The sequence below is a fragment of the Cyphomyrmex costatus genome, unplaced genomic scaffold (assembly GCF_001594065.2).
Source record: "Cyphomyrmex costatus isolate MS0001 unplaced genomic scaffold, Ccosl1.0 scaffold15, whole genome shotgun sequence".
Taxonomy (NCBI): domain Eukaryota; kingdom Metazoa; phylum Arthropoda; class Insecta; order Hymenoptera; family Formicidae; genus Cyphomyrmex; species Cyphomyrmex costatus.
In genome coordinates this window covers 205,793-219,871 of record NW_017275499.1, presented here as the reverse complement: position 1 = coordinate 219,871, position 14,079 = coordinate 205,793, and the positions used below count along the sequence as shown (strand labels likewise).

Sequence of the window (14,079 nt, the reverse complement as noted above, 5' to 3'; positions counted from 1 at the left end):
GATATTATTGCATGCATATCTATATATTTTAATTAATTAAACTATAGAGTTGTATACATACAATTTATACAGCTTTATGTCCAAATAATATTTAACAAAATCACATATATCTTAAAAAATATTGAAAAAGATTTATTTCACATACATGTCTGGTGATTATCAGGTTACAAGTTAGATGATTTGTGATGCTTATCAAATTGTTTTATTTAATAAAATGACTAAAACGCCATACAGAGAATTTTAAATACCTAAAGAGACAATGTTCCATTTGACCATGTTGCGTTTGTTATAACCATTCAAATCTATAACCATAATTTTCCAAGAACCTAGTGCTATAAAAAGTTTGGGATCAATCACAATATGATTATCGAACGACTCTCATCCCGAGATATGTACACGGTTTGTGTTTGTACACTATCGCAAATGCCGTAAATAATTTATAATAGAAAAATTAATCAAGCAATGTTCATGTATCTATTAGGATTAGCCAGATATTGTTTAGTTTGACTGAAACTTGCAAGTCCCACATCCTTTTTTGTAGTTGTATTATATTTTGTTGAACCTTTTGATGAACCTCTCGATGAACCTCTCGCTGAACCTCTCGCTGAACCTCTCGCTGAACCTCTCGCTGAACCTCTCGATGAACCTCTCGATGAACCTCTCGATGAACTTTTTCCCCTCCATGCACTGCGAATATAAAAATAATATAATTATATGTATAAAATCCTTTATAAAAAACATACGTACGCGCTTTTTTTTTTTACTAATATACATATATGTACAACCACCTTGTATATTGTATATAACAAGAAAAATAACATATGAACGCATAAATTTCTTTTTACAAAATACCTTGAACCACCTCGTTTATATCTTTTATTAGTACTGTGAGATCGATTGTTCATCTTTCGTTTGTTGCCATTGTTAGTACTACTACTATAAGAGTAATTAGAATCATTGTCATCGTCCCAGGTATTATCGTTGTCATTACTATTCTGATCTTCAGTTTTATTTAACAATTCTAAAAAAAATCATAGAATATACAATCATACAAATAAAGTATTATTTTGTATACTAATTATATGCAAGTATTCTACCAGTTTTTTCTTTCGCGTATTTCTGCGTAATATTTAAAAGAGCTTTGCCATATTTAACAAAGTTAGCCTTAGTGACGTGTGGTATTTGTAACATGGCTTCTTCAGTTTCTGGTAAACGCTGGCTCATAGCTCTAACAGCTACCATATTCATAATAGAAGAAGCAGAAACATCCAATGTACTAGCGATACCCCGTATTATTGTCATCAACTCGGCATAGCAACGATCTTGCAATTCTATTATAATACCATCGACTTTCTTTGTAACTGTTGAAACTGTAGCTACACCAGTAGTAGATTTACTCAATTGTCTCGTTGGGATTTGTACCTTTTCAGAATAAAACAAAGGAATAAAACGCCATAACAAAAAAAAGGTTTCCTGTATTTGCTAATATTTTTTTTGTAAGTATTTTGATACATATAAATATGTATACTTGAATATTAATATCGAAAATAATGTATACTCTAAATTTTAATGCATTCTAAATATCCTATTAAAATTAAATACCTTTACATCTTTTTTTGTCATAAGTTCACTTGCTTTTGGTCCAATTTTTACGTATGCACAAGCAATTTCGTTATTAATATACATAGATTCTTGTAAATATTGTTGCAGTACCATATAATGCAAAAGGCGTTCTATGTCACATTTGTTCCATGATTTTCCACGACCATATAAAGGATGTTTTGTAAGACCTGTAAAATGAATTATATTTTGTCGTATCATTAATATAAATTAATATAAATACTGCAACTTATTTTTTACTTTTATATATATATATATATTTATAAGTAAAAAATAAATTGCGCAGTATTTATATTAATTTTATATATATATATATATATACATAAAAGTATAAACACCTGATTCTCGAATTTTTTTCAGATCACTACCCTTAAAAATGTCTATTAAGAATATTAATGTAAGATTACAACTCTTTCTATTGTTAATATCTCGTACAGCTTTCATAATCTCTTTTGCATCTTCAGTAACATCCAACATTGTAATCTCGGCCTAAAATGATTCATTAGTACTAACTATATTCATTTAGATAACTATATTTTTGTAGTGATAATCATTTATCTAATCCATATAACATACCTTACACCTGCAATTATCACACGCAGTTATTTTATACGAGATACATTGTTGCCTATCAAATATCTCTCCAAAATAATTAAGCTGCAACGATCTACGGCAGTCTGTAGTATTTTCACAAAATGCTACCATCTTAAGTAAATTATCTATGTGCGTACTAATGGCTTGTGGATTTGGATTATCCTGCTCAATCATTTTTCTGATTCTGTACATATCTGCATAATGGTAAAATAAAATACAATCCGCTACTTCACCATCACGACCAGAGCGACCACTTTCCTGATAATAGCTTTCTATAGATTTTGGTAAGGCTGCGTGTATCACAAAGCGCACGTTTGGTTTATCAATGCCCATTCCAAAGGCTATAGTCGCACATATAACATGTATCTGAAAAGTATATATAAAAATATAATTTTATTAAGAATATAATGCACGCGCGCACATAACATATATCTACACATGTATACACTTGAATACTTTAAACTTTTATAGTTACACATAAATCATGAGATGATTTAATAATATAGATACAAGTGTATACATGTGCGCGCGCGTACGTGCATGTATGTGTATTTTTTATTGTAAGTGTTATATAACAATTTTGAATATACTTCATCAGAGATCCATTTTCCTTGACAGTTGCTTCTTTGAGCATCTGAGAGTCCTGCATGATAACTCATTACTTTAATATTATTTTTTTTCATATGTGCAGCGTAATCGTCGCAATCCTTACGCGATAAACAATATACGATGCCACAAGTATTTTTAAATTTCGTCATTATCATAGCTACGATTTCATCAGAACAATTTTTTCCTTTTTTCGATATTATACTGTATCTCAAATTAGGCCTATTGAAACTCGACATAAACCTGGAAAATATAATTACTGATTTTTTTACAGAGATAGAAAATAACGTGTTATAAACTTGTATACCGTCGTCACTTTATCGAGCATTACACATACACAAATACAAAATATACCATTTTGGATTAGTCATGCCCAACTGATACAAAATATCTGTTCTAACACGCGGTGTAGCTGTTGCAGTTAGAGCCATTGTTGGCACTTTGGGATAATTGTCCCTGAGACATTTTAACTTTTTATAGTCAGGTCTAAAATCGTGACCCCATTGACTAACGCAATGTGCTTCATCAATAACAAATCTTGTCAATAATTCTCTCTCGTACAACATAGTCAGAGTATTGCAAAATTTTTGTGAGGCGGAAATTTTTTCTGGTGTCACATATAATATTCTAAGAGCTGGTTCTTTTTTTGAAAGTTCCCTATATATCGCTTCTGCTTGATTATCTGTTATCGAACCGGATAAATGAGCCGCATAAATCTGTAATTTTAAGATTATTTCTCTAATTATGTATCTAATACGTAATAAATAATAAATTCAGGGATAGTAAGTAAAGTGATGACGTTACTTTTTATAACAATTTGATGACATTGCAATTTTTTACGACTGTAACAATAACTAATTAAACGCTAAAGTTGTGTTAAGGTTGAAAAAGTTACTTTGAAAAGTAATATTTGACATCATTACGTATTTACTTACTGAAAAAAGTAATTTATAACGACTAATAATTAAGTAAAAAATTAACTCGTTACACAAATGCCGAGTTAATTTTCGAACTTAATATTATCATTAATTATAAAAAAAGTCTAAATCAATACCAAAATTATTATAAAATATCGATAAGAAAAATAACGACATTACAAATAACGCGTTAAACTATCCCCGATAATAACTTTTTCTTACATCAAGTGAGATAAGTTTTTGAACTTGGTCTAAAATAAGACTTTTTAATGGAGAGATAACAATAGTTAATCCAACGTTTAAAAGGGCAGGAAGTTGATAACAAAGAGATTTTCCACCACCAGTCGGCATTAAGACAAAGCAATCAAATCCTAAAAGTGTCGCATTGATAACTTGCAACTGATTTGGCCTAAAAGTATATAAACCAAATTTCTGCCGAAATATCTAAAATAAAGAAACATTATTAATGTACAATTATAACTATGTTTTTACTATTGGTCTAACACGTAAGCTGTGCGTATGAATTACTTGTTACAAAATGGTATTGTATTTATCTAACAAAATTATAAAAATAAAAATTACTAAATATACTTTATGTACCTTTGACATTTCTTGTGAATGTGAATATGTTAAACCATCAAATTCTCCACTAACACCATCATTTTTATAATTACCGGTAAATTGTCCACATTCCACGTTATTTTTTTCAATTTTTGACTTTGCTTTATCATCAGTGTGACGTACACACTTGCTACTTTGTGCCATATAACTTGGTGACCAATCTACAAGTGGAATTGTTATTTACTATATATTATCAATACAAATGTTCACTAAAGTATGAAATAAAAAAGTATGTATCATATATAAAAATAATATATAGAAATAAAAGTATGTTTCATATGTACAATAAAACTCATACCTGTAAAATCATCGTTCATATCTATATTACAATTTTCTTCTAAAGCTGGAAAATGATCTAATTCCTGTGTTAAGGTTTCAACTTTTGCAGTAAATCTTTGGGTGCCTATAAAATATTTTCTTATTAGAAACTATAAAAAGAAAAAGTTAACAATTTATTCGCATTACCTGCTACATTTCGAGATTTATTTGTATTCATTGTGTTATCTTCCAAACTATCCAAGATGGCATTTCTTTGCATAAATCTACTTTCTTCATTACTTGAATACGTTGGAATACTGTCATGGAGTATTGTATCTTTTACGAAGATACAATCGGAATCCCCTGAAGAATTCAATGTCTTTGACACTTGTTGGTCTTTTTCCCACATTTCTGCTATTGTTTTAGAAACTTGAGTATCTAATACCGTTTTTACAGGTCTTTTTAATTGGAAAGTACTCTTCTTACTTGAGTTATTATTTTGAGCTATAATTTTAGGTGACTTAACTACTGACACAGCTTCCAGATTATTGGATGCTAAATTGTACTCCTTTGCATTTGTTGTATATGATTCCATTACATTTGTTAAACCTTGAAGCTCTATTGGTTTGGGTATTGGCGTACATGAAGCAATAGAACTGTCACAGTCGATCAAGCAACTCTCGGATATACATGAAATTGGCGTGGAAATTTTTATTGTTTTTGACAGTGCAGAGCTAGGTGTTTCTACAGATTCGAATACATTGTTTTCGTCTTCCTTTTGCAATTTTGATAACTTGGTTTGAACTAAACGTAATTTAGCTTTTATGTGTCTTCGCAAACCTTGCAATTTTTTGAAAGCGGCTCCATCAAATTTTGGAAACTGTTCCAATATTGGTAATGGAATTGATTCGAGTGCAATACAAAATTTATCAAGAATTTCAATTTGAAGATTCTTTAAATCTTCACATCTTTCAAGCAATTTATCTTTTGTTACCTAAATATAAAAATGTTCAAAGAACAAGAGAAATAATAAAACCTTGAATTTAAATTTTATAAGTATCAATTAAAAATATAAAACTTACAGGTATTGTAGACATTATTGGTTTCTGTTGAACAAATTCAATCCATGAACTTAATTGCTTATTTAAACCTAAATCTTTCAAATTCAATCTAATGTCAGGACCAACCCAATTTTTTGTCTGTAATCGCTTGCCATTATATTTAGAGCTAGGACTGCCTGTATCAGAATCTGAAGATGTAGTATTTTTCTTTTGTTTATTGGATATTACGTTATATTTTTCAGGAGTCGATAAATGTTTATCCTCTGTATTTTCAGGCATTATGTCATCGTCGTCATTAAGCTTTTCTTTATTTTTCTTTTTTAATATGGTTGCACTACTAGGAGGAGAACAATCACTGTTCCATTTAATGTAACAATCACGTTGTGAAACAGTAACATGCTTTTTGACATCTTCTATTTCTGTTTTATCTAGATCCTGATTTAAATGCAAATCTTTTCCAACACTTTTTCTATTTTCTTCACTGTCAGAAGATTCAGAAATAACACAAGTTTTCATATAATCGCTATCTTTTTGTGATAAATTTAAAAATCCGAATTCTTTTTCTATTTTTTCTTTTATCTTTGTTGGGCTTTTAGAGCTTTTAACATGATACAATTTTTTTGTATGACAAGCTGTATTTAATCGTGTTTCAAGTGAGCTATTGCTCGAGTCTGAACTATCTGAATTATCCTGTAGTTAAGTATATTGAAATAATATTATTTTATGATAAATCATTATAATGTTTTGTGTAATCATAATTTTATAAAGTACATGCATAAAAATTGACAATAATGCTGTAGTTTTATTTATCAAATAGAATTATACAATCTTACAAGGTTTATTATTGTGTCTATTGTTACTGAGTCTCCAGCTATCCTCTCTTGTTTATTAAAATATGAATCATTTAATAATTCATTATTTGAAACTTTTTTTTCTGCCACTGATTCTGATATACTAAAAAATATTCAATCACACTTTCAATTACTAATTTAATTTGTAAAAAATATTATAAATATGAAATATATATTGCATTATAAAAGTTTAAATATATTGAAACATACATGCATCTCTTATGTAGGACTTTTTTAGAAAATAAAATAAACTTTGTTTACCTAGTAAGAATATTATTTTGATTTGTATTCTTTGCCAAAAATCCCACTATCGTAGATTGGGTGTTCTTTTGACCAAATACAGTCTTTTTTGACATTGTTAGCACAAATTTTAGATTACTATTAGTAATTACTAGCCGTTTGATTAAGTTTATTTTACTCGAACACTATTGAAACAACTATTCTCACCTCGGCACTCATGGACTATGTTTCGATTGTTTCCACCGAGGGAAACAGTTAAGAGTTAGAGTTAGGTTAGAGTACAAAAACCGACCAATCACAGGCGAGTATTCCCAATTCCCATCGTACGTACGTTACCAGCGTTAGTAGCGCCTCTATAATATATTCCCCAACTAAATGCATGGATGCATAAGTACGTGTCGGTAAAAAAGTCGGTTTTTTTACCCTCCTTAAATAAGAAGAGGAGAGTTAACAAGAGTAAGAGGCAGACCGAATAAATTGTGTTCATTAAGCTAACATCATTCATATTTATAAATTTATAATTATTTACTTGTTACACTACATTAATATAGACTACGCAATCAATATGTCACAGTAAGGAATATAATCTTATAATGATGACTATAACAATCGATCATATCATATCATAATTAATAGTTACTGTTTAAAATAAAATTAAATAAGATTTAAGATGATGATGCATTCTCTGTTACAGTTGTAGTAGTACTCTGCGTGTCCGGAGATTTTTCTTGCAATTCTAACCATGGTAATCGTTTTTGCAATTCCAACCTGTTGCAGATTAATATTCATGAAGACACAATTAATGTTAAAAAATTGGATAAATATTTAATAACATGGACGACCCTCGAATGCCTTTGGCCTTAACATATATATATTTCAATCACCACTCGAATTACGATATGAAATCCAGAAGCAGCTTGAAACGTCAAAGTCGTCTTCCGAGTTCAAACAGTTAAGAGCACAAGGAATTTATGTTTTTAAAACAGAAAAGAGAAATTGTGTTTAGAGCAGAGAATTGTTTCATCGGAACAAGGTCGTATCCAAAAGTTACATTTTATTGATGAACATGTTTTTATTATCAATAAACTTTTTAGTGGATATAAAAACGCTGGCTAAAACCGAAGATTACTCAGAGCCATGACCTCGACAATATATGTCAAGGTCATTAGAAAATGATCGTTATTATTAAATATTTATTAAAAATTATTTTTTCGTAAATATTTATTAATGCTGCTATTTTAAATTCAAAACAAGAAATTAAATAAATATAAACTTAAAATCTCAAAACGAAAGGACCCCACGTGCGGGGTCTTTTTCGTTTGGAAGTTTGCTCGCAAACACTTTATTTGAAACGTATCGATTCCTTAAGTTATCAAAATATAGAAATTAATAATGTTGAAACATCTGTTGGTTTCATTTTGAACATAATCATAAGCTGCAGTAATAGATCAAATATAATTATCTTATATAGTACAGAATTTAGAATAAAAAACAAATAACAGAATTCTTCACTTTTGTCTACCTGTATCTTGGATGGCTTATGGCATATACATATGGATCCAAACAGGCCACAAATTTGCATGTGCATGCTGGTATCATTGTAACACCAGGAGTTAATAATGTCTTATCTCCAAAAGCACCGATCATCGCGAGAACTCCGTACGGAGTCCACGAGAGAGCAAAGAGGAAGCATACTGTTATCGCGGCCTATAAAAAAGATAGCGCATATCATATATTTCCTTAACACACGTGATTTAAAGTATATGATATAATGAATATGTGTAACAATAAATAACATTAAGTCGATACGTGTTGCTTGCTCTTGTATCACTTAGGCCTGATTGCACCAACGTGATTTCAATTTTAAGCGAAACTTAAACTGTCTCTGTCTCTGTCTCCCTTTCGGCTTTAAAATGAGATAGATAGAGTTTTAAGTATCGCTTAAAATCAAAAAGTGTTGGTGCAACCGGGCCTTATTCATTTTCTCATTGTAATGTTTATAGATTTATAGGTATAGCAGATACAGAAATTAATAAAGTAGTGCAGAGAAAAAACTCAATTTTATGAAATAATAGCCTTGAGCTATTGTTTGAACAAAATAGAGTATATATTAGGTGCTTGAATTAATTCTCGCTGTTGACTGGGAGAAGTCAGTATTTGTGCTGTTTCAACATATGGCCGAAAGTGACTGCTTATGTATATAAAAGTACTAATAATAGGCTTTAATAACCAGTATATAACATTTGATCGGATGCAAAGAACATAATTTTTTATTGCATTAAAAATGTCGAGTTTTGTATCAAAGAAAGGGCATTTGCGGAAAGCGTTACTTTTTTGTTGTAACCTCAAGAAATCTGTTGCTGAAAGTCATCGTTTGCTAGTGGAGGCTTATGTGGAGCATACTCTATCTGAAACAACTTGCAGAGATTGGTTTAGAAGATTTAAAAACAACAATTTTGACGTGAATGACAAAGAGCGCTCTGGTCAGTCGTAAAAATTTGAAGATGGAGAATTGGAGGCATTACTTCAAGAAGATTCATGTCAGAAGCTCAAACAGTTGTCGGAAACATAAAATGTCGATGTGTCAACCGTTGACAAACATTTCAAAGCAATGGGAATGATCCAGAAGTTGGGAAATTGGATCCCACATGAATTGAGAGAGAGAGACATTGCGAAACGTTCACCCATGTGTGAAGTGCTGCTCCAAAGACAAAAATGGAAGTCGTTTTTGCATCGAATTGTGACTGGCGATGAAAAATGAGATTCGTTACGACAATCATAAACGCAAGAAATCATGGATGTTCGCGTCCCGGCGAACCATCAATATCAACGCCAAAACAGGAAATATATTCATGGAAAGAAAGTCATGCTGTGTATTTGGTGGGATATCAAGTCGATGTCTTGTATTATGAGCTGCTGCAACCGAGTCAAACCATCAATGGTGAATGCTACCGACGTCAATTTCTCAATTTGAATCGAGCACTCAAAGAAAAACGCCCGCAATACACCAAAAGACATGATAAAGTTATTCTTCTCCATGACAACACCAGACCACATGTTGCACAACCGGTGAAGGAAATCTTGGAAGCATTTGGATGTGATGTCTTACCTCAATCGCCGTATTTACCAGACGTTGTTCCATCAGATTACCATTTGTTTCGGTCGATGCAGCATGGTTTTTCTGAGCAATACTTCAGTTATTTCGAAGATATCAAAAAATGGCTCGATGACTGGATCGTCTCGAAAGAACCTGATTTTTCTACCGCGGAATCCATTTGTCACTCGAAAAGTGGGTAAAAGTTATAGTATTCGATGCACAATATTGTGAATAAAATATTAGGTACTTTTTTGATAAAATAAGCAGAAGTCTTTTTTAGTAAAAAAAAAAACAAGAATTAATTCGAGCACCTAATAAATATGCCAAAAATTTGGAAACACGCACACATTGCACGCGCACGCACGCACGCACAGCTAATTTTGAAAAAAATATCTTAGACAAAAGTTATAGTTTAAAAAGATATATTTACTGATTTTATCGATTCGACTTTGGATTGCATCATTCAGGTTAAGCCAAGGTCAAATAAATTTTTTAATTAAAATTCACATTTTTTACTACATATTTTTGCAGCTCATATCTCGAGAGCTTTTCAAAACACTAGAACAAAATTTTATATAAGATAGGGGAGAGTAGTCTAAATCGGGCCTATTTGTACGTCTGTGAAGCTGGCCTCTCATTGTCAAAATTTTGAAAAAATAAGCAGAGTTCTGGTTGCCCCCCGACGAGTTCTAGAGTTCTCTATCAAATTTAGGAAGAGTTCTATTGATTAAAGCAGCGAAAACACCATTTGAAATTACGGGGGGGCCAACTTCACGATTCTGCAACTTTGAAGAGCTACAACTTCTAAACCATTCATTTTAGCACGTTGGTCTATAGAGGACAATCGTTAGAACTCTTCGGGGGGCTACTAGAACTCCTATCAGATCGACGAATTTCCATGAAAAAAAAAATAATTTTTTTATTTTTGGAAAAAAATTTTGAAAATTCGGTGTTTTCTTCAGAATTCTGATAGCCCCCCAAAGAGTTCTATCGATTGTCCTCTATTGACCAACGTGCTAAAATGAACGGTTTAGAAGTTATACCTCTTCAAAGTTGCAGAATCGTGAAGTTGGCCCCCCCATAATTTCAAATGGTGTTTTCGCTGCTTTAATCAATAGAACTCTTCCTAAATTTGATGGAGAACTCTAGAACTCTTCGGGGGGCAACCAGAACTCTGCTTATTTTTTCAAAATTTTGACAATGAGGGGCCAGCTTCACAGACGTCCTATTTACAGTTTTTGTTCTCTATAAGGCGTAAATAAAGTCCAATCATAAAACTAATGGTGCCGTTCGAAAGATCATTTAATTTCCTTCATTTTTGCTTTGGACCATTTTGACGTATCTCTTATCTGTGTCGAACTATAAATGATTCAATGATAGGTCCGATTTGGACACGGATTCTTTCGAATGATTTTACAATAAACTGCAAAAGTAATCACAAAACTCTTGATATTTTTGAATTCTACACTCTAATTATCTTAAATCAATTACCGTTCAAATTTTTAACATCCTTTAAATAATGATTTACAAGGATCTTCTTTTTTAAAAAAATTTTTACATGATAGCCGAAAATATATATTCTTGCGTCTATTCTATGAACGTTATGACAGAGAGTACTGCCAAACTGCTGTCATATATGCGGTGTCTTATAAGGACTTTACATTATAAATAGCACGCAAATCTGCTTAATCGTATTTATTTAAATTAAAATGGTCCGATTTGGAACGCAATGTCCGATTTAGGACATTCTCCTCCTATTTTATATTATATTGCCCGTATTCAAATCGCACTTTTATCGATAAAAGCGCGTTTTTATCTCTGAAATTCTATAGTATACGTGACGTAAATTATAGCATGTTAGCGCGTTCTGAATACGGTGTGTATGTATGTATATATGTATACATATAAAAACTTGATTTTTTTTAATAACGGTATTTTTACGTATTCTCTTATTGGTACTTTTATATACAGAATGAGTAGAGAACGTTTCTAAATAATTATATCATATGTGTAATACGTATATATGTGAATTTATTTCTGTATTGTATTTGTCCTATGTGTTAGAAAAAAAGAAAAATTTGTATATATGAAGTATACCTTAGCTATGCGTATTTCCATAGCTTGAGCATTTGTACCGGCATTGCTCCTCAAACTTTCGACATTCATCTTCTTTGCTTGTTCACGAAGAGCTTTCTCGTGATTAATAACGTGAGTGACAATATGACTATAATAATATATGATAAGTAACATTGGTATACAATAAGAAAAGCTAAATATTGTAGCCACAAAGTATTGTATTTCTGGAGTATTTGTTAAATAATCAAAAGTGCAGCTTGTCAAGAAACCTTCGGGCACAAACCGACCCCAAACTTGCATTATTGGCATTAAAGCCCAAGGTATTGTGTATGCCCAGATAAGTACAATAAACAGCATCACTTGAGCGCGAGATAGTTTTCCGTCAAGTGGTCGAGCTATAACACTAATTTTATAACAGTATAACGTGTACATATAATTATAACATTAAAATTATATCATTAGTAAATTATACAAGATATTTCTACGTTAAACCGCCAAATTCAAAATTGAATTTAGAATTTTAAATATAATTTTCATCTGGAAACTTTTTTCATAAACATTTCGTTTAAAAAATATCGACTTCTTAAATTATAGAACTATATAGAAATAAATATAATGTCGAAATAGTTACGGTTCATCAACTTTACTGTTTTATAATAATCAAATCTAATTATTGAATGTTTTGTTTAAAACGGAGGATATGCAAACGTACGAAGAAAGATATTTTGGAAATGTGCTCCATCCTCCTCACCTCGTTAAATCGGCTGGAATTTAATTACGTTCTCGTTGTCCCGAACAAAATCTCAAATTACCATATTACTAATAAACGAATAATATTAACTTTCGAATCTTTATGCTAAAACATAGTCAGAATAATTTAAGATCTTTTTATATATATATATGAATTTGTACTGTTTGAGCAATGTAAAATTCAATCTTAGAATTTATACTTTTCGATTACATAAAAATTTCTAGCTGTTACATATGCATTAATAAACTTTGTATATTTACTTGATATTTATATAATACCTGTATCTATCATATGCTATAGCAGCATTTGTTATAGCAGCTCCAATTCCGCTAAGCGAACCCATAAAGGCAAAAATTTGACATCCTAAATGACCGGTAGCAAATCCAGTATTAAAGGAATTATATATAAATATTGGCGCCTTGAGCATCATGAAGAAATCACAAAATGCCAAATTCACCACAAACAAATTTGAAGATGTTCTTAGCGATTTGGCTCTACAGAGAAAACAATATTTTAATACGAAATATAAACAACGCTTAGTATAATGACATGCCAAGTTTTGACATATTTAAATTATAACGTAAAAACTAGTATGACCAACATACAGCTACTAAAGATAATTCATAATTGAATAAATAAAAAAAGCTAAATTATATTAATTCTAAACAGTTATAGTTATTAAATATTAAAATTTCTATTGCATAGCACTTTTATATACGTAAGTTAAACAATATTATCATCAATGTTCAACTGTTATATGTGTAACTTACGAACAAAATATCCAGATAACCAGTCCATTTCCTAATAATGATACAAAGGTGAAAAGTATATATAAAATGGCCAATAAATAGTGAAGGGAAGGATTGGGCTCAGGATAGATCAGCCAATGTTCTGGTATATGGATCAATTCCTCAGCAGGGACATTCCATCCCAGCAATCGTGGCAGTTCCGGTGATAGAACCCTTGCTTCCCAATGAACACTTTCGTTCAACATGTCGCGATTTACCAATTTCAGACTTCTCTATAACGTTGAATCTTTATATACATCGCGATCCCACAATTTAAATTTGTGGAATCTAAATCCATTCAAATCTAAACTTAAATGGCTTCCAAAGACGATTAGTCAAATTAATCCTCAAAGTGCTGATGGGCACTGTATATATGCTACTATGTTACGTCAGTAACTAGGGTGCGATCCAGACACTTCAAACGCTTCAGACGCTATTGCCACAAATACTTCCGATAGAGTGATCCGCTAGCGCTACTAACATTACCAATACTACACAAGTGGATCAATCGTAAAGTGTTGGAAACGTTATTATTGAACGTAACCTGCTAAAAAAATCTCGTAAACATCGTATTCCTAGAAGACATAATTCATGTTAAT

General features: G+C 31.1%; 2 protein-coding genes across 2 annotated transcripts; both read right to left on the bottom strand.

Moving 5' to 3' along the window:
• Positions 1-185: 185 nt before the first annotated feature.
• On the bottom strand, positions 186-7,004 carry Blm (Bloom syndrome helicase). The gene is made up of 16 exons (XM_018551963.1): positions 6,790-7,004; positions 6,511-6,631; positions 6,324-6,367; positions 5,699-5,957; positions 4,824-5,610; positions 4,657-4,761; positions 4,338-4,519; positions 3,960-4,181; positions 3,175-3,536; positions 2,805-3,063; positions 2,197-2,580; positions 1,959-2,109; positions 1,603-1,790; positions 1,098-1,422; positions 853-1,021; positions 186-687 (listed from the first exon to the last, which is right to left on the bottom strand). The coding sequence occupies exons 1-16, from the start codon at positions 6,882-6,884 to the stop codon at positions 456-458; spliced, it is 3,885 nt and encodes a 1,294-aa protein (XP_018407465.1). The 5' UTR covers positions 6,885-7,004; the 3' UTR covers positions 186-455.
• A 411-nt stretch (positions 7,005-7,415) lies between these two features.
• Positions 7,416-13,686, bottom strand: Uvop (ultraviolet-sensitive opsin). Its single transcript, XM_018552002.1, has 5 exons — positions 13,463-13,686; positions 12,971-13,186; positions 11,963-12,344; positions 8,291-8,475; positions 7,416-7,536 (listed from the first exon to the last, which is right to left on the bottom strand). Exons 1-5 carry the CDS (start codon positions 13,684-13,686, stop codon positions 7,434-7,436), a joined length of 1,110 nt encoding a protein of 369 aa, XP_018407504.1. The 3' UTR covers positions 7,416-7,433.
• Positions 13,687-14,079: the final 393 nt, after the last annotated feature.

Bases quoted from the DNA above. Each gene is read 5' to 3' on its own strand.
- Blm (XM_018551963.1), bottom strand. From the start codon at position 6,884: ATGTCAAAAAAGACTGTATTTGGTCAAAAGAACACCCAATCTACGATA. The intron at 5,958-6,323 runs ACGATTAAATAC...CGACGATGACAT, and splicing joins AGCAATAGCTCACTTGAAAC to AATGCCTGAAAATACAGAGG. The intron at 4,520-4,656 runs GTATGAGTTTTA...TTCCACTTGTAG, and splicing joins TATGAACGATGATTTTACAG to ATTGGTCACCAAGTTATATG.
- Uvop (XM_018552002.1), bottom strand. From the start codon at position 13,686: ATGTTGAACGAAAGTGTTCATTGGGAAGCAAGGGTTCTATCACCGGAA. The intron at 13,187-13,462 runs GTAAGTTACACA...TTTTCTCTGTAG, and splicing joins GTTATCTGGATATTTTGTTC to AGCCAAATCGCTAAGAACAT. The intron at 7,537-8,290 runs GTAGACAAAAGT...AATCTGCAACAG, and splicing joins ATAAGCCATCCAAGATACAG to GTTGGAATTGCAAAAACGAT.